The 22,717-nt window shown below is 38.3% G+C and overlaps 2 protein-coding genes across 2 annotated transcripts in view; one reads left to right on the top strand and one right to left on the bottom strand.

Moving 5' to 3' along the window:
• GNG5 (G protein subunit gamma 5) overlaps positions 1-22,717 on the top strand; it is a 166,025-nt gene that overhangs the window by 71,476 nt on the left and 71,832 nt on the right. The window lies entirely within an intron of this gene.
• Positions 8,457-22,556, bottom strand: DNASE2B (deoxyribonuclease 2 beta). The gene is made up of 6 exons (XM_054566849.1): positions 22,282-22,556; positions 19,427-19,604; positions 16,024-16,105; positions 10,730-10,891; positions 9,146-9,343; positions 8,457-8,797 (listed from the first exon to the last, which is right to left on the bottom strand). The coding sequence occupies exons 1-6, from the start codon at positions 22,554-22,556 to the stop codon at positions 8,457-8,459; spliced, it is 1,236 nt and encodes a 411-aa protein (XP_054422824.1).

Here is a 22,717-nt window from a genome sequence, read left to right as displayed (position 1 = left end):
CCTTTAGCCAAACCTCATTCCTTACAGTTGTCTCCTTCTCATGTGCTACTCAGTTCTACTTATGAGACTTTGCTCATAGCATTGCTTTCTCCTAGAATACCTTTCCTCCCATTCCAACTCCACCCACCCTTGAAGAGTCCTTGATTTCCTACTTCTTCAATGAAGACTTCTTGACTGTTCTTCATTAACCACCTATCTCTATACCAATAGTGTAATTATTATACATCCCACAATTTAGTGCTTATTATAATAATTTCAAAAGGCCCCAGGCCCTCCCTATAAGTTGCATCCCAAGTGCAAACATCAAAATTTATAATAATTTCAGTGTTGCAAAGCAGTTTCAGATTATCCAGCCAGTTCTGCCTTTCAATTTATGTGTGAATCCTCTCCATCGCAGATCCCAGCAACATTTTGTTCTTCTCTCAGACGTGTATCTAGGCAGACCTTGCCATCTTTCGTGTTCACTCATTCATTCATTCAGATGATACTTACTGAGAATCTCATGTGCTAGGTGTTCCACTAGGGACTAGGGATTTAACAGTGAATAGAACACAAAAACCCATATTCTATCGCAAAGAAAATATCATATATTCAGTGGTAAATGCTAAAATAAGATATAGTGTTGTGATAGAAAGTGACTGGAGATGCTAATTTAAGTAGAGTGACCAGGAAACACCTCTCATAAGAAATTACCTAACTACTGAGGGACTTAATGATGAGAAAAGGCTAGTCGTGTGCATATCAGGGAGAAAAGGTGATCAGGCAGCAAACAGCAAGTGCCTGACTTTGAGGTGGGGTTGGGTTTGGTGAGTCTGAGGATTAGGAAGAACGGCGGTGGGTGAAGTATAATAAGTGTTTGGGAGACAGCTGGGAGAACAGTTGGAGAAGGAGCCCGGGGTATGTCATAGGCCAGAGCAAGGGGTTTGGACAACACAGTCTGTGGTTAGTTTGAAATAAACATAGATCATTTTATTTTCATTTTTTAAATCTTACCTCTGCCTATAGATGTCATAGAGAATAAGTGTAGATGCTCCCCCACAAAATAATCTTTTATATATTTGAAGATATATATCCTGTCACCAGTGAGACCTTTCAGAAACATTTTCTTTTCTTTCTACTGTTCCTTCTACTGTCTTAGGAGCCATCAGTATGCTGGACGATCTCTTCTATACATCCTCTACTCTTTATTCCTTATAAAGGTGGCACCTAGGCCATTAACACAAGATAGAGTATGTCTATTTCCTTACTTTCTAATATATGTTCTATTCATAAATCTCAAGACTGTATTATCTTATTCCTTTTTTCTTTTTTCAGCCAATCACACTATTTAGTCATATTGAGTTTTCTGCCAAAACCTCTGGATAATTTTCTACATTATCTGCTGCTAAACTGTATTTCCCCTCAACCTACACTTTTGTGATGGTCACTGTGAGTCGTAGTTGTTGTTTTGGATTCAAGGGCAGAGTCTTGTACTTATCCTTATTATATTTACTATCATTTGGTTTAACTCATGACACTAGCTTTTCAAATTTCCTTGAAATGCAACTTTACCATTTACTGGGTCTGCTATTCCTCTTACCTGCGTGTCAAATACAAATTTAATAAATATATCTTCTGAATACTCACCAAAGTCATCTAAAAATTTTTATGGAACAAGGCTAAGGACAGACTCAAATATAAGATCTATAAGACCAGAGACTGTCTTGCTCAGTATTGTTTTAGTCACCACAGTGTCCAGAGGATTTGACGGAGTAAATCGGAAAAAATGCTTGGGCTCTTTGGTATGACACCAAGACCCTGCCTTCAAGCTGACACAGATCCACTATCACTACCCTTAGAATAATGCATAAATTCATTGGACTGTACTCAGATTCACCCCAAGTTATCATCCTGACCATAAGGATATTACGAGAGACCTTTGTTTTGTTGCAGCCCAAGGATTCCATACCTGCTACAGTTTTATTATCTGCCAGTCTTGTAACTCTTGTCACAAAAGGATATGAGGTAGTCAGAGATGCCTGACTCTTTGAGAACATGGTTCATGCTTATGACTGTGGATTGTCTAGGTGATCATCTTCTGAGGGTTTATAATCTGGCCCTTGAAAGATCCACTGAAGATTCATACTGAGGATTACATTTGAGATCACATCTTCCATCCAGTTTTGAAAATTAAAATTATCTTAATCTGTCTTCTGTGTTTTCTCAAATATTTCTGGTCTTTTGGTAGTTTTCACTATAACTGACTGGACCTGGAAACATAAACTCATTGGAGGAAGCTGTGTGTTTTTTTTTAAATTGCATTGTAGTAGTCTTGATTTCACTGTCTCTGACCATTTTTTTCTTCCTTCTTAGTTTGAATACCATTCATCCTTACTGAAAAGACAAAAATAAAAGAGATGACCTTTTTTTGTCATTCACAAACTTCCATTAGTTTTAATATAATTCTGATCCAAAAATAAGTATAAAACATTTTTTTGTAACAAGTAACCATTGTGGTTACATATAATTCTGTATATAGGTTGGTGCCATTCTTTTACTTTTTTCTGTTCATTGGCCTTTTCCTCCTATGCTTTGTATGCACCTAAGCTACATATGAGCTTGTGAGAAAGTAGATTGTGTAGTTATACTGCTTTCTGTAGACCCTTTCTCCTTTTCTTCCTCATGGAGGAATCACATAGTCGGAATTTCATTCCTTCTTATTTGATACCTTCTTAACCTCTTGAACTGCATTCCCGTCAAGAGTCTTCTACCGTGGGATCGTATACTTCTTCTATATCTCAATCTCAGACTCTCTAAACTTGGACTATATTCAATTTTTCTTTCCCTAATAATCATTCAGGGATATTTTTCTTCTGGGGAACCATCATTTTCATTTCACCAACAAACTACTACTTGTTTTCAAATCTTAGGTTCTGGTCATTTTATCTACTCATGGGAGATGAAATTGTCAGTGTGTCAAGTCAAAAGTTAATCAAGAATTATTTTAGTTGAATAAAACCCTTAGTAAATGTCTGAATATTTAAATCTCTATCATTACTCATTCTATCCCACCAAATTCTTCCTTTTGTTTTCTGTGAAGCACATTTGTTATTCTATTCTACAATCTCAAGTTTACCCCCTTTATAACTAATATACTGTGTTGATATGTAGAACACCTGTGAAACTGAGAATTCTTTATGATCCATTTTTCAATTATTGTTCCAGTTGAGATGAGTTGGCAGTACACTCACACTGTCATTCTTTTGTTTACATAATTTAGACAAGAATTGCTTGCTTGCAAGAAACAGGAACCTACTCAAACTAACTTAAGCTAAAAATGGGGCATTTAATAAAAGAATATATGGATATATCATACTCATAGAATATGTGACTGGGGAGAATTGCTGTGCTCCACAAGGAACTCAGCTGACTTCCAGACAGGTGGGAATTGCTATCACTTTCTTTTTGCTCCTTTGATCTTGTAGTACGTTTGCACCATTCTCCAGCTTCTGCAGCCCAGCATTCTCTGCTGCATCACGCATGAGACAACAAATGGTGATGTTATAATGGACTTGACCCTCCAGATCAAGTGCACTGGCCCCAAAACTTAGTCTTGGTACTCTGCTTTAAACTCTCTTTCAAATCTAACGCCTTGGCTTGGCTTATGGCTTCTTTTCTTTGGTGTCATTGGCCCACTATTGGTCCAGTCATTTGGGGCTGAAGAGGAAAGCGTCACTTGATACCAACAGATTGTGGAAAATAACTTTTCTAAGAAGGATATGAGGACATAGCAGAAATGATTTGGAATTTTTATGCTAGAACTGCCATCCTCCATTCTAAGTAGTGCCATAGGTTTGTTTCCTTTTTAATTTTTTTCTCCACTATCACATTAAGTAGTTCCCAGCCAAACACATCCTACACTTTTTTGTAAGATAATACTCACATCTTAAGTATGAGCCTTTCATTCCAGGACTTACTTTAAACTATAGTTTAGAACTTAAATTTCATTCATTGATCTCCCATTTTACCCAAAGAGAATCAACAAAAACATCCCCTATATTCTCAGATTTCTTCCAATAATGTCATTCTCCTAAAGATATACCCCAGTCTCCCTACAGGAATCAACATCACTGGGCAGCATTCGTAGGCATATGCTTGAGAAGAATAGCAATACTAGATCTTTTTGGTTTATTGTGGCTGCCTCTAAGCTCCACCACAGGAAACTTCCAACACCAAGATAAAATTTTTCCTCCCAGGGAATGTGGTATCCTTGAATTATCAGAGCAGGCCAATTTCTTACTAGCATTTTTTTTTTCTTCCTTAAGGATGAAAAAATAAGGAGGGTGGGCATAAGTGGTCTAGTCATTTTCTGTCTCCCCTTTTAAAAGGAACCACGTCCCTAATGTATATCTCCAGTGGGTCAGCATCTTATTTTTCTTCTCTCTGTCACATTCTTATAATCCTTATTCTGTGGATTCTGATTTTGATTCTCTTCTGCTGAGCTTAGAATGAAAGCACTTTTTTAGAAAGTATGGATTTGCCTTTTGGGAAAGTAGGATCATACTTTTGCATTTTTCACCTGATAGAATTTCTTCACCTTTGCTTTCTTTCACCTTTTCATTCATCCTTCTCTGTAAGATCAAGTTTTGAACCTCTTTCCCTTTGAAGTCAGGGTCATCTACTTTTTATTTCTCTTTTAATATTATTTTATTAGCATTGTTTATACTCAGATGCTCTTTAAGAAGTCAAAACATATATTTTAGCCTCTTCATATTTTCAAGCATTTAAATCATTCAACATACCTATGGCTCATGCTTGCTTCTGACAGGAAGATAAATTTAGCTTTATCTCTGCCTGTCATTAAACCAGTGCCAGTAGGTCTCATGAGCCTTAGTTGGTACTGAGATATCAAGATACATATTATCCTATATTACATCATTTTCTTTTACTGTCTTTTAGAATAGAAGTTAAGAGCATAGCCTTGCAGATGAGATAGACTTCTGTGATACTGTTCAAGTTTCTGAAACTCCATAGGCCTCAGTTTCCTTATCAGTAAAATGTTAAGGTAATAGCAGTTCCTTCCGCACAGTATTGTTAAGGTCTCTTCAGATAAATACCCAGAAGTGGATTGCTGGGTCTTAAAGTAGTTCTATTTTTAATTTTTTGAGGAACTTCCATACTGTTTTCCATAGCAGCTGCACCAACCTGCATTCCTACCAACAGTGCATGAGGGTTCCCTTTTTTGAATATCCTCGCCAGCACTTGTTGTTTGTTGATTTATTGATGATAGCCATTCTGATAGGTGTGAGGTGGTAGCTCATAGTGGTTTTAGTTTGTATTTGTCTGATAATTGTCATGTTAAGCATCTTTTCATATGTCCTTTGGCCATTTGTAAGTCCTCTTTGGAGAAATGTCTATTCGGGTTCTCTGCCGTTTTTTTATGGCATTGTTTTGTTTGTTTGTTTGTTTGTTTTTTGTTTTGGTGTTAAGTTGTGTGATTTCTTTATAAGTTTTGGATATTAACCCCTTATCAAATGTAACAGCAGCGAATATCTTCTTCCATTCAGTAGGCTGTTTATTTGTTTTGTTGATGGTTTCTTTAGTTATGCAAAAACTTTTCAGTTTGATGTAGTGTCATTTGTTTGTTTTTTATTTTACTTCTTGTGCCCAAGGAGTCACAACAGAAAAAAATACTGTTTAGAGAAACGTCAGAGACTTTACCGCCTGTTTTCTTCTAGGAGTTTTATGGTTTCACATCTTGCATTTAAATCTTTAATCCATTTTGAGTTTATTCTTGTGTGTGGTGTAAGAAACTGGTGTAGTTTCTTTTTTTTTAAATATATGTAGCTATTCAATTTTCCCAACAGTATTTATTGAAGAGATGGTCTTTACCCCATTGTATATGCTTGCCTCCTTCATCATTTTTTAATTGACCATATAGGTGTGGCCATAAAAAAGAATAAAATATTACCATTTGAGACAAATGGATGGACCTTGAGGATATTATCATAAGTATAATAAGTATAATAAGAGAAAGACAAATGCCATATGATTTCACTTATATGTGGAATCTAAAGAACAAAATAAATGAATAAGACAGAAATAGACTCATAGATACAGGGAACAAACTGCTGCCAGATGGGAGAGGGCTAGGGCGCTAGCTTAAAAAGGTGAAGGTGGTAAGAAATACAAATTGGTAGTTACAAAACAGTCATGAAGATGTAAAGGACAGCATAGAGAATGTATGTAGTCAATAATATTGTCATAACTATGTATGGTGCCAAGTGGGTACTAGGATTATTGGGCGGCCACTTTGTAAATTATATAAATGTCTCACCACTAAGCCATACACCTGAAACTAATATAAAATTACACTTAATGTTAACTATAATTGAAAAATTTTTGAAAGATTAAAATGTGGGTTGAATGTTTACTATATAGTAAATATTTGGTAAGTACTAGTGCTAGTTATTATAATTACTTTTTTGTTCGTGTCTATAAGTTTCTTTATTAACAAAGCAAAGTATAAAAGAACAAGGCCCCCAAATGACTCATATGATTGAAAGTGCAAATTTACTCCAACCTGAAATGGAAAACAAATGGCAGGCTTTGACTACTTGGGCCATGGAAATTTGGTGTGATTGAAATGACTTTTAATCACACAATTGTAGCAGCTGAACCATATTTGATTAACTCTTTGGTCTCTGTTATTGGAACAAAACATATGCTATGACTGTAGCTGACACACTGCACCATAATACACCATTTATGGTCAGAATACATGTTAAAAATCACAACAAAATAAGAGGACTGTTAAAATCAAGTGACTAAATAAAGGCACTTGAAAAAAAAGGTGCTAAAAGTATTGCTGAATATCTGATACTTCAAACACCAGATTATTTATAATTTAGTGGCAAGTTTTAGCCTGTTCTCTCTGTATAGATGATTGCATATATCTTTGGCTTCTTTCAATTTATACTTGCTTTATCCCCACCAAATCATGCATTATGTAGGTATTAAAAAAAAAAACAACAGTAGTGTATTGTTGACAGACATGCAATTTTTAAAAAATTAACAAATGCCAAATTATAACACCAAACTTCTATACCTCTCAAGGGACACTGGAAATGTTAATGAGGTTCATTTTTCCCACTTCTGGGCAAAAAGATAATTACCTTCTTCTTCTTGGCTGGGGATAAGTTAAGTCTTTGACATCAAGGTCAACAGCCACATGTTACAGAACAAGTGACTTACTCCATGAGGATAATAGAGACACTTTGGAAGTTGTTAGGTTAATTCTTTCAGAATGCTAGGAAGTCGATTTTGTTAGAAGCCACCGAATCAGAAAGGGACAGACACATCTGATTAGAACAGTGTTCTTGGCAATAGGAATGGTAACAAGCCTAAGAAGTTTGGCCTGAAGACCCAGTACTGTTTTTTTGGTGTTCAAAGCCACCAGGTATCATTACTAAGGCACAGGCAAGGACACTGCTAAAAGTAACAACAACAACAATAAATTTTAAAATAAAAATAAAATGCAAATAAAAAGAAAGATGTTATTCTGCAATCCTTCCTGATGTTGTGATTACTTTTGCTAGATTGTAAACTTCTCGAAACTGCAAACCATATCTCTAACTTTATTAAGAAATTAGTACTTAATACATATTTTTATTATTATTCATTTATGTAATTGTTATGTGTATTGATAAGAATTACAGAAAATGAAACATCCTGGAATTAAGATTATCAGGTTTGATTCTAGTTTCTTTATTTCCCCTAAATTAATAGGCTGGACTTAAATGTTATTTTATTTCTTTCTTCTAATCTGACTTAAAATGTTTTTGGAAGCATATTACTCATTTTTAAGCTTTTGTCTTTTCTAGCTGGGTGTGGGACTTCAGATTAAAATTCTACCTGTATTGTCAACTTGATGTCAGGTTTATTTTCTCCATTTCATAGCTAAGAAAACCAAGGTTCAAAGAGTTCAAGTGGATGATCCAAGATCATACAGTTAGTAAGTAGCAGCTGCAAGAATGACACAGCTTAACCATAAATCAATGAGAAAAAAATTTAAAAGGAACAGGAGTAAACAGTATGGAGTACACAGAGTAAGAGATGCCTTTTTCTTAAAAAAAAAAAAAAAGTGGATAGGCTAGTCTTTGTGATGGAAATGAAATTTAAACTACAAGATTGTCAGTCCATGAACAATTGAGAGTTTACTAATCTGGAGCAAATATTTTTTCTTTCATTCTTATTTTAGTTATATATGATAGCTTATACTTAGGGAATAAATGCAAAGTAGATAAAATTGTCACTAATTAGAAGATAAATGGTAAACATCAGAGAAAAGTGCTTTACTTGATAATCTTCTGATTATACACACATTCATAGGCTTTTAAGATATAAACAATGAATCTAATGGAAGAAGATCCATTGTCAATATTGAAAATGATAGTATATATGTCCATTCACCAAGTTTAGTTACAATTCTCATAATACAAAACTAATCCTTGAAATGCTTGGTAAATGTGCTGATTCTGGGTACAAATGAATCCTCCACTTCTAAAGGCTTGATGTGGGCTCCGATTTAGGTCTCCAATACATGTCCAGCGATTTTTGGTTCTCTTTTGGGAAATACACCATTTGGCATGATCCTGATGAGAACTGAAATAAGACTGTCCGGATATCTTAACTGCCTTGACATTGTAGACATGGTAAGGAAGGGAGCAGTTTGAAGGAAGCTCTTGTCCCTTTCGCTGCCAGGTTTCGGCTAACAAGTGTGTCTTCAACTGTTGAGCTATCCAGGCTGCAAAGATGTCTAGAGTTTACAAAAAGAGAGATAGTGAGATTAGTATTTATATTTAGATGTCTCTAAAAATATCCTCAGGCATGAAAATCATCATTCATCCTGATATGTGAATGTCACAAGTACACTAATAACAACAAACTGAGATAGTGGATGGGAGAACATTTTGTAAATGCTAAAGTAATACGTGAATAAAAGTCATCATTATTATTACTAAGATGATATTGATATCTAAAAATGTTCTTTCCCCCGTTTTCTACTTCTTTTCTCCTGAGTAACCAGGATATTTTCTTTACACAATCCAAAAATGAGTTCAACAGCAGAGTTTATAGCATATTGTTTGATGATGGCCTTTCATACCATCAAGAAAAGAATCAGACTTTGCAAAATGGAGGAAGTTTTGTCCCTGGGCTGACTGAAGTGAGGTGAGGCGCTGGCCAGGGATCTGTGGTGCTCTGGACCTGGCACACAGCTGGGGCATGTGAATGAGTTCTTGGTGAAACGTAGCAGGGATGGAACAGCTATAAATGTTTGGGTTACAGACCAAGAGCTGAGAATCTGAAAAGGAAAACAATAAAGAAAAATTGAGAATTAAGATACAAATGGAAATCTTGTTGATATTATGTCATTTCTGTGAATTAAAAAACAGAACAAAAGCCAATAGCTTTCAAATAACTTTTGGGTTAAAATAGTTGACACTTATTGAGCACTTCCTACTTTGCAGGTATTGTTCTATGAGTTTGACATGGATTTACTAATTAATCTTCATAGCATTCTTATTATTAAGTTTGTTTATCATTATCCTCATTTTATAGATGAATTAATGGAGAAGTCATGTCACATGACTATGGTTATAAAGCTTGTAACTGAAGGAGTTGATATTCAAACCCAGGCATATGTTTTTCTTCTATACATACATGTACAAAAGTCTAGAGAGTTCCCGTGTACCAGTCATCTAACTTCAGGAATGATCAATTCATGATGTGCACAACTAAGCTCATGTTATTCAGCTGTCTGATCGTTACATGAACTCCACTCATTAGACTGGGGTTTGATTAGGTTCAGAAATCCTTGTCATATGATGAAAAGTGGATGAAAAACATTTCTAAACCTCTTTTATCTAAAAGCAAGTCACTCTTTAACTATTTACCAGCCACCTCAGTAAACAGTGACTGGTGAAACTTTTCCTTGTTCTACTCCTCCCCTACTATAGTCTTCCAAACCCAAGTAATTGGACCATTTGGGCTTGAGAACTTAAAGGAAGATTGCCTACAGGCAATATGAGATTGGCATATATATATATATATATACACACACACACACACACACACACACACACACACACACATATATATGATTGAGACTGTATTTAAAAAGCAGGATCTCTCTCTTCTCTCCCTTCTCTCTCTTCTCTCTCTCTCTCTCTCCCTCCCTCCCTCCCTCCCTCTCTCTCTCTCTCTCCTTTCTCTCTCATACACACACACACCTAGAAATACATACACACCCCTAGACTTCAGTTACTCTTACAAAATATGGACTTCTGTAACCATTAGTTCTATATTCCTGCAGAGATACAATGTGGTGGAGCTGAAGGTTTTCAGAGAAGCTGTGTAGAGATAACACCCCGGTTTGTTACTATTGCCACCGCCCATGCAACATTCACTTGCCTTACCCATTTCTGTTACCTGCCTGGATCCTATAGACATTTGAAACCACTACCCCTGAATACATTTGTAGGATTCACTGAAGGACTGGGAAATCAAGATCCAGTAAGTGAGTCTGCCAGGGTCTCACCATGGCAAAGCCAGCATTAGAATGTAGGAGTCAGAAGGTCTACAAACAGAGAAACGAATGAAGTGACACATTTATTACTGTAGCCCCAATATATTAATATAGCCCCTTCTCCAACATTGTTATCCCTTTTCGTACACACTCTAATGTTACCTATGGCTTCATACTGGTTGTACTTGAAAGTTATGCAGATGCCAGTTTGTCCATTGCGTCTCCCTGTGGGTGGATAACCATAGCCTTTTTCAGGAATTGGAGGAAACTGGGGAATAGAATGAATCAGCCAGAATCCCTGGACTTTGTTCCACAGCAATAAACCTACCAAAGATACAGTTAATACAGATAAATTAGAAAAATGAAGCTCCTTTGTAAAAGAGTCAGAGTTGCAAAATTTAAGCCCATTTATACTTCAGGCCCATATATATATATATGCACACACACGTGTGTGTATGTGTATGTGTGTGTGTGTGTGTGTGTGTGTATAAAATTGTTGTCCTATTACCATTTGCCCAATTTTCCCCCATTGCTCTCTCTTGCCCCACCTTGAGGCTAATATTTTATTAGGCTGATAATCCCAAGGATCACGCCAATTTTCAAAGATTTCAAAACCAATTCAGGCACATATTACATCACCCCATTCCTGATAATTAGCCACCACAGAAAGGGATCCAGGGCAGCCATTCCATCAGGAGTTATGAGGAATTTCATGTTGAAACCACAAAGAAAATTTGTTCTGACAGAATGCAAATTTGCTAAATTTGAATTTGACATTGTTAAACCATACAGTCACCTGGCAAGCTTTAGATAGGTCTTCACTGCTAAGCAGCCAAGTTACTTTCAAAAACTGACTAAAAAGCAGAGTTGAAAGAGAAAATATCGAATGAAGAAATGTACTTGCAATTATTTGTTGTAAGCAATGGATGTTCATTTATTTGCAGAAGAATCACCCAGTTCCAAAAGCACCCTCTCCCCCCAAAAAAAGCAAAGAGAAAAAAGGAAACCATGCTAAAGCATTCCAGTTAATTGTGTTTTAGTAAAAATCTCTAGAGCAAAGTAACATGGAAGCCAGAAAGGAAGAAAACAGGATGATTTCCATCATCTTGTGACAGAACAAAAACAACCCTGTCCAACAGGCATCTATGACTATTTTGTATTTATAAGTAAGTCAGGGTAGTTTGGATATGCTAACAAGACTTTCTAGTTTTCATATGACCATGCAAACATAAAGCTTATTTATGTTTGCCTTATTGTTAAGAGGAAACCAAATGCCTGCCAGTTATTTCTTTTTCAAAAATTTGCTTAAAGAAAGCACACTATTGCTCTCTCAGTGCATATAGAATCAATACCTGTGCGTGGGTAGGAAACGTTCAAAATTCTCTTGCTTCTCTGAGCTGGATGACTTTCAAGGGCTATTTTCTGCCCAGATGAGTGTGCTGTTTCTCTGAAATCTAGATCTCCTGGTATGAATGCCACAAGGTGTCAAGGCACCTATTGGCAAAGAGAACTCCTCTGCTTTACGGATTAGGCCCCAATTCTTTTCCATGCTTTTTATCCAAACACTTGTAGCAACTAACAGGGTGGAGTGAGACCGGTGGTGGGAGGTTGTTGGTGGAGAAGCTGGAGAATGTGCATATTATAAAAATTCCTAGGTTCCATGCACATAGGACCATCAGGAGAGCAAGTTGGCTAAATCAAAAGCATTCAATGCTCATGACATTTGACAGCCGTTACAAATGACATTCTTAATCAGAGATTGCGAACTGGCAGCCCACAGGGCACCTCTAGCCTCCACACGCAAATTATTATGCTTGCAGAGTATTTCTAAAACTTTGAATTTACTGCCAACATTTAAAAACTGGGGAGATTTTTCCACAAATACTATCAAAATCCTGTGAAAAATTGCATTCCTGTAAGGCACACTGAGTAGTAGCTGTCCCTTTAGTCCAAATGGGTACTCCCTACTTTTCCAGGTAACCTCCAGTTCAGCCCACTTCCCTTGCTGACATCGCTTGCCTGTCCTTCCGAATACTGGCTGCCATGAGAAGTTACTTGTAACATATTAAGTTGAAAAAAGGGTTGGAAACTAGTCATAACAATAGTTTTATAAAAATGTTTTAAAATATGTATGATAGAAAAAATAGAAAGTATTAGGTATGATTACCTAATGGGTATTAAGATTACAGATTTATTTGTGTTTACCAGCACTTTGAATTTTTTCTAAAATGCATTTAAATATATATATAACTTATAAATAAAAAAATACCAGAAGTGCTATAATAAAAATTAATATAGTGTTTAATAACAATATATAACAAATATATGACAAAAACTATAATAATGTAAAAATTATTTAAAATACATTTTTATTTATAAATAAACATTTAAAAATGAACATTTATTTCAAAGGGAATTATACCCTAAGAAGAGTAAATTTTACTCCACGTGAATTATACCTCAATAAACCTGAGTAAAATGTGTGTATAAATACAAGACACACACATGCTATATGTACTATATATGAGTATAGAAACTGGCTGGTATTCCCAGTAGTCAGTACATGGATTTCTGTTATAAAACATATATTTAAGACTTTTGAGCCTTTCAGTCAAGATGGAGGCATAAGTAAACACAGCTTGCTTTCTTGCACACCACATCAAAATTGCAATTAAAATATAGAATAACTATCACTTAGAACCATCAGAAAGCAAGTTGATTGGAAGTCTGACAATTATGGAATTAAGGAAACCACATCTATCTACACTAATAGGAAGGTCAGAGATGCAAAATGGGCTGGTCCCATATCTTTGTGTGGTGGGTCAAAATTCAGGAGGGATATCTTGGGAGCAAGGATCCCCAGCCCCATACCAGTCTCCCCAACCCAGTGTTCCAGTGTCAGGAGGATAAGTCCCCACAACTTCTGGCTGCAAAAGACAATGGGGATTAAGTAGGTGGAAGAAACTTCTGGAGTCCCAAACAGTTTTCCTTAAAGAACTCACACAGGGACATACTCAGACTCACTCAGACTCACTCCCTCTGAGCTCCAGCACCAGGGTAGCAGCTTCAAATGCACCAATGGCAGACAGGGAAGAACTGAACTGTTTGGCATCAAGGTGGGAGCTGGGGGACAGCTTTCTCCCAGACAGAAAGGCAGGCAGAGGTCATTGTCCCTTTTCTAAACTCTCCCCCTACAGAGCCACAGAGACAGCAGGAAGGTGCCATATCTGAGACTCCATTAACCTGGCTAACACTGTTTGCCACACCCTAGAGACCCCCTGAGACTCCCGTCCCACCCAACTTAGGGGCCCACCCAAGCTGTTAACTGTGACTTTTCCATATGAATGACTGGTCTTGGCTCATGCTTCACAAATTTTAAAAGCCTCTCAAACAAGCAACAGCCAGCCTCAGTGACCCCCTACTCCACATACCTCGTGTTAAGTGGCCCCAAGCTCAGCACTAGCAGCAGCCAGCCTAGAGTCCCAGTCTGGCTTCACCTGGGAATCTCCAAGCCCAGCACAAGTAGGAGCCATCTCAGATTGCATTATAGCTCATGCCGGATGGCCCTGGAAAGAACTCAGTTGGGGGCTGACCTTGGCCGACACCACCAGGAGAACCCCAGAGCTGCTCACAGTGGAAGCTACAGACCACATCAGAGTACCACCATCCTGCCCCTGCACAGCTGATCCTTCACAGAGGGTGGAGGTTGGTGGTCAGTAGTCACAAACAGTACTTGCAGCTGACTGACCTGGATAAATCTCTCCCATTGACCTGACAACAGCAATCAAGGCCCAACTACAAGAAGAGAGTGTACTCAGCTCACACAGAGGGTGCATGTCTAGCACCTAGCTTGGGTGATAGGGAGGCTGAGCCACTGGACCCTACAGGATGCCTACTACATTAGGCCACACTACCAAGACAGCATTAGATAGTGCTGCTTTGACTATCTAATACATAGAAACAAATGCAGGGAGGCTGCCAAAATGAGGGGACAAAGAAACAGTCCAAATGAGAGAACAGATCAAAATTCCAGAAAAAGAATTAAAAGAAATGGAGATAAGCAATCTATCAGATGCAGAGTTCAAAATGCTGGTTATAAGAATGCTCGAGGAACTTACTGAGGCCCTTAACAGGATAGAAAAGATCCAGTCAGAAATGAAGGATACATTAATTGAAATAAAGAACAATTTACAGGGAAACAACAGTAGAGTGGATGAAGCTGAGTATTGAACCAATAATTTGGAAAATAAGGAATAATAAAAACCAATCAGAACAAGAAGAATTAAAAAAAAAAGAGGACATTGTAAGCAGACTCTTGGACAATTTCAAGCATTTCAACATTCACATCATAGGGGTGCCAGAAGGAGAAGAGAAAGAACAAGAAACTGGAAATCTATTTGAAAAAATAATGAAAGGAAACATACCTAATTTGCTGAAGGAAATAGACTAGCAAGTCTAGGAAACACAGAAAGTCCCAAACAAGATGGGTGCAAAGAGATACACTCCAAAGCACATCATAATTAAAATGCCAAAGGTAAAAGATAAAGAGAGAATCTTAAAAGCAGCAAGAGAAAGGCAGTTAGTTACCTACCAGGTAGCTCCTATAAAACTGTCAGCTAATTTCTCAAAAGAAACCTTGCAGGCTAGAAAGGATTGGCAAGAAATATCAAAGTTATGAAAAGCAGAGACCTACAGCCACGATTGCTCTACCTAGCAAAGTTATCATTTAGAATTGAAGGGTATATAAAGAGCTTCTCAGACAAGAAATAACTAAAGGAGTTCCTCATCACCGAACCATTATTGTATGAAATGTTAAAAGGATTTATTTAAGAAAAACAAGTCAAAACTATGAACAAAAAATGGCAATAAATACACATCTATCAACAATTGAGTCTAAAAACAAACTAAGCAAAAAAGTACAGAGACAGAATCATGGATACAGAGAGTATTTTGATGGTTGCCAGATGGGAGTGGGGAGTGGGAGAATGGGTGAAGAGGTGAGGGGATTAAGAAGTACAAATAGGAAGTTACAGAAAAGCCATGGGCATGTAAAGTACAATATAGGAAATGGAGGAGCCAAAGGACTTACACGTATGACCCATGACCAGGAACAATGGTGGCAGGATTGCCTGAGGAACTGTGAGGTGTTAGTTGGTGAAGGTCAAAGGTGAAAAACTGGGACAACTGTAATAGCATAATCAATAAAATATAATGAAAAATAAAGCATATATTTAAAAATATGTGAAGAGAAAAGCATTTGTGAAATGGAAAGTGCCCAGGCAAATTATGTAATTATAACTTGTGATACAGAAATCACATGTTTTGATAACTCAAAACAAAGTATTCAAAACAAAAGCTATCTTTTTTTAGTGTGGAATATAAGAATATTCAAGATGGAATGTTTAAGAAAATGTTGATTTCCAGAAGGAAAGAGAAACTAAGAGTCTTTGTCATACCTTTGGTGTGTCCATACTTTCTGCTGTAATTCACAGATTTAGGGACTCCATCATTGTATATTAGATAGGCAGTGTCGTTATTCTGCAAGAACATAGTAGGGTTATAATGCTGTAAATCTTCTACTTACAAATGCTCATAACATTTCTATCACCTACCTAGTCTGCAATGCAGAGCTCTCATTAGTACACCTGAGAAGCCATCCATTGCCCTAATAGGCAGCTTCCCCATCAATAAGAATTCTGGGATCTACAAGTGACAGAAAGTCCATTCTTAACCACATATGGCTTTGTTTTGTGCGACAGTAGCCCTATGCACTGTGATATGTGTGTAAGGATGATATTCTTATTCTTGGTTGTTTTGGACCCATGTTTCTGATTTGGCAACCAGTGTATGATAAAAAAAGTACTTAAATATTTGTTCAGGAAATGAAGTAGGAACAAATAGCCAAGGATTACACCTGTTTTTTCCCCCATTGACAGTATAGGTACAACATAGAACCGGTTGTCAGGATTTGATTTCCTCTGCCTACTCTGTATCTTGCTGCTTGGTCACAGCTTTGTGTTTAATCAGTATTTCTCATTCTCTGCTCCTTCCATCTCACTGACAAGGGAGGATTTTTCTTCAGTCCTCTTTCGTATTACTCTACCTTTCCAACTTGGTATTTCCCTGTTTAGAAAAAGCGATGAAATTGAATGTGTGGTATTGGGTTTCCTCTGGTAAGGGAAAATACTAATAAATTCTCCAACTGTTGGACCAATGTCTGAGTCAAAATGAAGCTATTATTTTGAGAGCATCTCAGTGTCATGTTTTAGGAACTTGCTTATACTTGTTCTGTGCAGTTTCATTTCATTTGTGTCACGGAGCAGTGACTTTTATTCAGGTCAATAATGTCAATATTAGAAAAAAAATCTCAGCAACATAATTAAAAGCAGGAAAGAACAACCCATTTCTTTTAAAAAGGCCCTTACTTTTCTCTCAGAAAAATAGTCAATAACTGAATCTCTTATAGTTGCTTAATTATTTGATGTAATCTAAAAACATTTGTAAAAAAATGTGCAATATAATCTGTGTAGGTTAGCATTCCCGACTACTGCTTTTAGGAATATCAGGAAAGTAAGCTGTTTTCTCACCCTCATTTTCTATAATTGACCATAACTACCGTTGGCGTTTATATCCTCCTCTGGAGAACTCTGACAGTTACTCTGTAAGCCTGCAGCGAATGTGGTAATGAGGCCATTCTGTGCCTTTGGGGTGCAATGTGGAGGGGCTTTGGGAAGATTCAATGAGGAAATTTATTCTTATAATAGATGGCATGTATTATTTTAACCAAGTTTGAACAGCCAGCTAAGGTGTAGGGGTTGTAGCCCTAGTGGGGAGAGAGGCTTTCTGATACAGGGGAGAGATCAGGGACTTCAGAATAGGCAGATGCAAGCAAGTGCCTCTGGACAGCTTTATTCCTTTAACAAATATCTTGGGGAGTATTTTGACTACTGGATGTTGAATAAGAGCTGTACGGGCTCTGTTCCCAGGCTAGCAAGGAATATAGGTAGGCAAGTACAGGCAACTGCCACATAATAGTTTGATAAGTGTTATTATAAAGGCATATGGAAAGTTCTTATTTACAAAGGCAAAAGAAGAGAAACAATTTTAAATGTATTCCAGATAGTGGCCGAGGTCACCTTGACATTTGAGATATAAAACTGGTTGGTCTGATCTTGCATTCTACTCTCAGAAGTTCAATGCCAGGTCAGGAGGTGGAGAGTTATGTTCTCATGGTCGTTCTGGTACATAGTTCCAGTTTCCAAAAAGCACCCAATCTCACGTGTTTATCACCCACTATTGTTGCTCTTCGTTGAGTCTATGCCAATCGGACATGGAAATCAACCTCTTTGCTTTCATTCTTTCCCCCGAAATTCATCACTGAAGGCATTGTGCATGAGCAAGTTTTCCTGAAGGTATGAACCTTGAATGATTGTGCATTATCACACTGACCTGCCCCCAACCTCCCTCTATGCTTCTTATACTTTTTAATTCCTAGCTCTCATCTACCCCTTTTTTATATTGCAGAACAGTTTAGCTCTCTTGCCCTCCTGAGCCTCCAAAGATTATTACTATATTCTGCCAAACTTTGAACCATCTGCCCCAACTAAGGTAAATGACAGAGGTTTTACAATGTTGTTTCTCACCACCACCATCCCCCACCCCCACCCACACACACAGCGTAGTGTCTGAAACTGGGAAGGAAACTGTGTAAGTGTGTATTTCTCACTGTTGATTTGTGCTCCGGGCCTTCAGCCCCAGCCTTGGAAAATACAAGCAGCCGCAAGCAGTTTTGATTTTACACAATAATCTATTAATTCAAAGCAAAGGGGTTGCTGAGATAAAACATTTTTTTAAAGTACCCAGAACAACAGTGCTTGGCACATCATAGGTACTCACACAGCTGACGAGTAGGTTTTGACTTTGTAACTTGGCTCTGAAGGCTGGTTTTAATGGCAGGTGAAAAAAGTGAGTATTAGCATACACAGTGACAGCTCTCTGCACATTTTAAGCAAATACTCAATACACATGTTCAGTAGGACTAGAGTCTAACACAATATTGTTGTGGAGATTAAATTAGTTAACATGTAAATTCAGCACATTTTAAGTCCTGAGTCATTTTATATATTTACTTCTCTATAAGTTGGTAGTAAATGCATAATCAGGTGTAATCAGACATTGATGATTGTTTGATTTTACTCATCACGTCTGGTTGGACTGAACAGCACGTGGTGCCTGGAATGCCAGGGACCACCCACCCTGAGCCAGCAGGCCTACTTGCCTCGGCCTCTTTTGCTGGTCATCTCACTGCCTGATGAAATCCAGATAGCACATTTAATCTTCATTCAGGCAAGTTAGTTCTAGGGTCTTGAACTAGAGTCCCAGCCCTCGACCTACCATTTTGAGATGATTAATTAAAAGGAAGACTGAGTGACCCTCTCTGTAGGTAACTACCACTCATCACCACCATGGCACAAACAACTCCACAACTCCTGACATACTGATCAAAGGTCTGCATTGTATTTTAACAGGACAGGGTTCTACTCCCTATTTCCATTAGAGGGATAAGATAGCAAGGACTAAGCAAGCTGGCAGAGTTTGTCAGCGAGAAGACTTCAATGTGTAACTAGCTCATACCTTGCCCAGTGACACCGCTGCACATGGTGCCGAATGCACCAACAATCTGGCATTACTGTGGAGCCTGATGACAAATTCCTAAGGTCTTGCTCAGATTGATTCAGACTGTGAATCAAGTGGCTAAGATTTGGAGTTGGGTAAGGGAGCAGTTAAAATCTTTTGGAAGCTTTGGATTCTGTTTTATGCATTTTATATGATTCAAATTAATAATTAACTATAACATACCTTGGAGGCATATGCTTCATACAGCTGTTCTAATGTTCTTCCCAAAACACTCTTGGTGGTATTCATTAGTTGCTTACTCCTCCTCCAGCTTCTGATTGTAGAGTCTAGGTATAGGTACTCTAACCCAGTCTTTCTACTTTCCTTGTCTTGCCTTTTAGGTAACTTATAAAAGGTAAACCTAACAAAGGAAATAATTGTGAATTACTAACTTTAATTAACTGCTTCCCTGGTGGCAGCCACTGTGTTAAGCATTTACATATATCGTTTCATTTACATTTCACAGAAGGCCTTCAAGTCTAAGGAAAGCGATGTGCTCAAGCTCAGCCTTTTTTCCCCACCCCTATTCTCGCTCATTCCCAGGCCATATGGCTACACATGGGGAGAAGGCCAAGGCCCAAGCCTGGACTGGAAGGTCTTTGGGGTGTTTTTCTTTTCTTCCCTAGGTTCTTGACATGTTCATCTTTGCAACTGGCTGTCTGGGTCTGAGATTTGGGCTTGGGTTTTTGGGTAGGTGGGGCCTCTGGCCTGAGCCACAGTCTCCCCTTCAGTTTATCAGAATGCTCTGCATTGAGAATTCGGGGCCAAGGCCAGTTAGTTAAGTAAGCACTTCGCTTTTGTTGACACTGTCTCCTGTTTGTATATATCTCCTTTGGGGAGGAGAGGTGGTTGGGCCAACACAGCATTTGGGCATGTTTGGATCATCTAGCTCAGGATTTCTCAATGTGCTCTATTCATAGTCTGAGTCAGATCATTCTTCATTGTGGGGGACTGTCCACTACAACATCCCTGCCCTCCACCTATTAGAGGCCAGTACTACTCCCAGTTTTGCCAATCAAAACTGTCTGCAGATGTGTTGAACGTCCCCTGAGGACAAAATTACCCCAGTTTATCCAAATACTCCCTAATGGCACAAACCCCATATTTATTTCTCAAACACTCACAGTAAGAAAACATTGTAAAGAATTCACTATTAGAACGCAAATGTCTCAACTGCCCATAAAGCTTCCCACTACTCACTTCTATTCAGTCTTACTTCTATTTAAGTGAACTTCTCCTGCTCTGACCATGAGTTCTTACTCAGAGCAAGGTCCTCTCATCTGGCAGGAAGCAAGAAGTTTTCTTTGGTGCTGACTTAGTATATTCTGCGCTTTAACTCTCATGGTAAGTTGTAGCAGCTTGAGACTGTCTTGCAGTCTGCTCAGCTCAGCATTCCCTCTGACTGATGTTGCTAAGCAATTGTCCATTTAGTTATGGCAAGAATAAATTTTAAATATTGATAACAATTTGGTGGCCTACCAGTGAAGGGTGTATAAACTATCAGTGTGCCATGGCACAGCAGTTGAGAATCTGTGATAAGGTCAGATAAGCATAAATGCCAGGATGTTCCAGAGAAGTTATCTTCATATTTTTTAAACCAAGTTTGTGATATTTTGCTCCAAATCTTCTCATCCCCTGCTGTTAGGGAATACATCCACGCAGTCACAGACGCCAGTAACCTGAAAGTCTTTCTTTTCCCTGTCACCTACGACCTTCAGCCAATTCATTACCAAGTCTTCTCAGAGTGTTCCCTCCTCTCTATTTCCATAGTCCCCTCTCTAAGCTGGGTACACACCGCTTCTCACCTGTAATGCTGCAAATGTCCTTCATGACTCTAGACTGGTCTCCAGTTGGCCGGCCTTCGTAGTACTGCTAGAGGGCTTTTTAAAATGCAGATCTGACCACATCATATCCCAGCCTGAAGTGCTTCAGTAGCTCCCTTTCAATGTCAAGTTCAGACTCTGGGGCTCAGCACATGAAGCCCTTCATGAACTGGCCTTTATCTATTTCCCTAAGCTCACCTCCTACCATCTCCTCACTTCCTTCTAAAGGGCCATCAATACTGAAATTCTTCCAAACTCTCCTCCTTGTTCCTTGCTTCCAGACGTTGTCATTGCTCTTTCATTGGCCTGAGATGCCCTTGCATCTCCTTTGTTTTTCTAACTTACATTTGTTCTTAAAACTTAGTTCCAAACTACTTCCTCAGAGAAGCCTTTGGGCTCTATGCTCCCCAGTGCCTGGTCTATGCCCTTGCCACATAACTATGAGCTCCTTGAGGGCAAGAACTATGTTTTGTTTATATGTGTATTTTTAAAACTCAGCACAAAGCCTGGTATGAGCTGAGCAACTGTTTGCTGAGAGACTGAGTGAGTGTGCCTGTGTTCTCTAGCCTGAAGTTTACACAAAGCTTGATGCCAACCATAATGGCAAACCAAATGTCCTAATTAAAGAATGAAAAAGTGATCAAAGCTTTCTGAGATCCATGACTGATACAAAGCTGTTTAGTCTCTTTGACACTGTTCGAGAGGCCTCTGACCTATTCCCCACTCCAATTGCTGCTTGTGCTGTCTAATGAAGGAGATTAACCACACACTACTATGTACAATCATGCCCTCTTATTATCATAATGAGAAGCATAAGCTCCAGTGTCCAAAAGAAAATAATATGCCTTCTCTCTTTTGTCAGTCTCTAAAAGGGTTCTGTCAGCAAAGCCACAACACAATCAAAGGAAATTGTCCACTGAGAGAAGTTGTCAGCTCCACCCCACATCCGTGGCCACCAGCCTTGCCCCACGGAAAGCAGTGGGTCAGGCCCACAGGCGCTGCTCAGCTCTTTCTCAGGAGGAAGCACCCTCACTCAGAAGCCTACCCTTATCTGAATATTTAGCCCATTTAATTTCCTCTCTTCTTTAATTTCCTTTCTTCTTAGTAGGAGACATGGAGTGGAAGTCTCCTTTGGAACTTTATAGCGAATCAATGAGCATCTGACACCCTGGTTTTCTATTTGCATGCACCAAACCTTGCATTTCATTTACCTACCAATCCACAGCATCTCCTTCTTCATTTCTGCATGATATTGTTGCCTCCAGGACCCCACAGAGGCCAAGCAAGAGCAAGGCAAGGGTTGTTCTTAGAAGACTTGCTGTCATTTTCTGTCTGTTGCCTCTATTCCGTGTCACTGCAGAAAACTTTCCCGGTAAATTGTGGAGTCTGAGTTGCAAGTCTCTCTCAGACTGTTCCGGCTTTGACACTTGACTTCGTTTGCCTCTGCTGTTCATGGTTTGGGCATTTTCAGAATGGGTCGAATCCCACATAGTCTCATGATTCTGTCACAACAGGCCAGCGTGACTCCGGATGCCTTTGTGCTGAATTGTTGGCTAGTTTGCAAAGTCATCAGAAAGTTCTGAAGAGGAAAAAAAGATATATATTTAACCCTCTGGAGTGAATGTTGTATAATGTAAGTTTAGTAGACAGG

Source organism: Pteronotus mesoamericanus, unplaced genomic scaffold, assembly GCF_021234165.1.
Source record: "Pteronotus mesoamericanus isolate MK-2021 breed Mesoamerican mustached bat unplaced genomic scaffold, CSHL_Meso_final contig_181, whole genome shotgun sequence".
Classification (NCBI taxonomy): Eukaryota; Metazoa; Chordata; class Mammalia; order Chiroptera; family Mormoopidae; genus Pteronotus; species Pteronotus mesoamericanus.
Note: the sequence above shows the minus strand (reverse complement) of the source record. Positions and strands in the feature narration are given on the sequence as shown.

What these genes read in the sequence shown, in the direction of transcription:
- DNASE2B (XM_054566849.1), bottom strand. Translation starts at nt 22,556, where the DNA reads ATGTGGGATTCGACCCATTCTGAAAATGCCCAAACCATGAACAGCAGA. An exon ending in ATGAAGCATATGCCTCCAAG is followed by an intron (nt 16,106 to 19,426) that starts GTATGTTATAGT and finishes ATGTTCTTGCAG; the next exon opens with AATAACGACACTGCCTATCT. An exon ending in GTCTGATTCTTTTCTTGATG is followed by an intron (nt 8,798 to 9,145) that starts GTATGAAAGGCC and finishes TGTAAACTCTAG; the next exon opens with ACATCTTTGCAGCCTGGATA.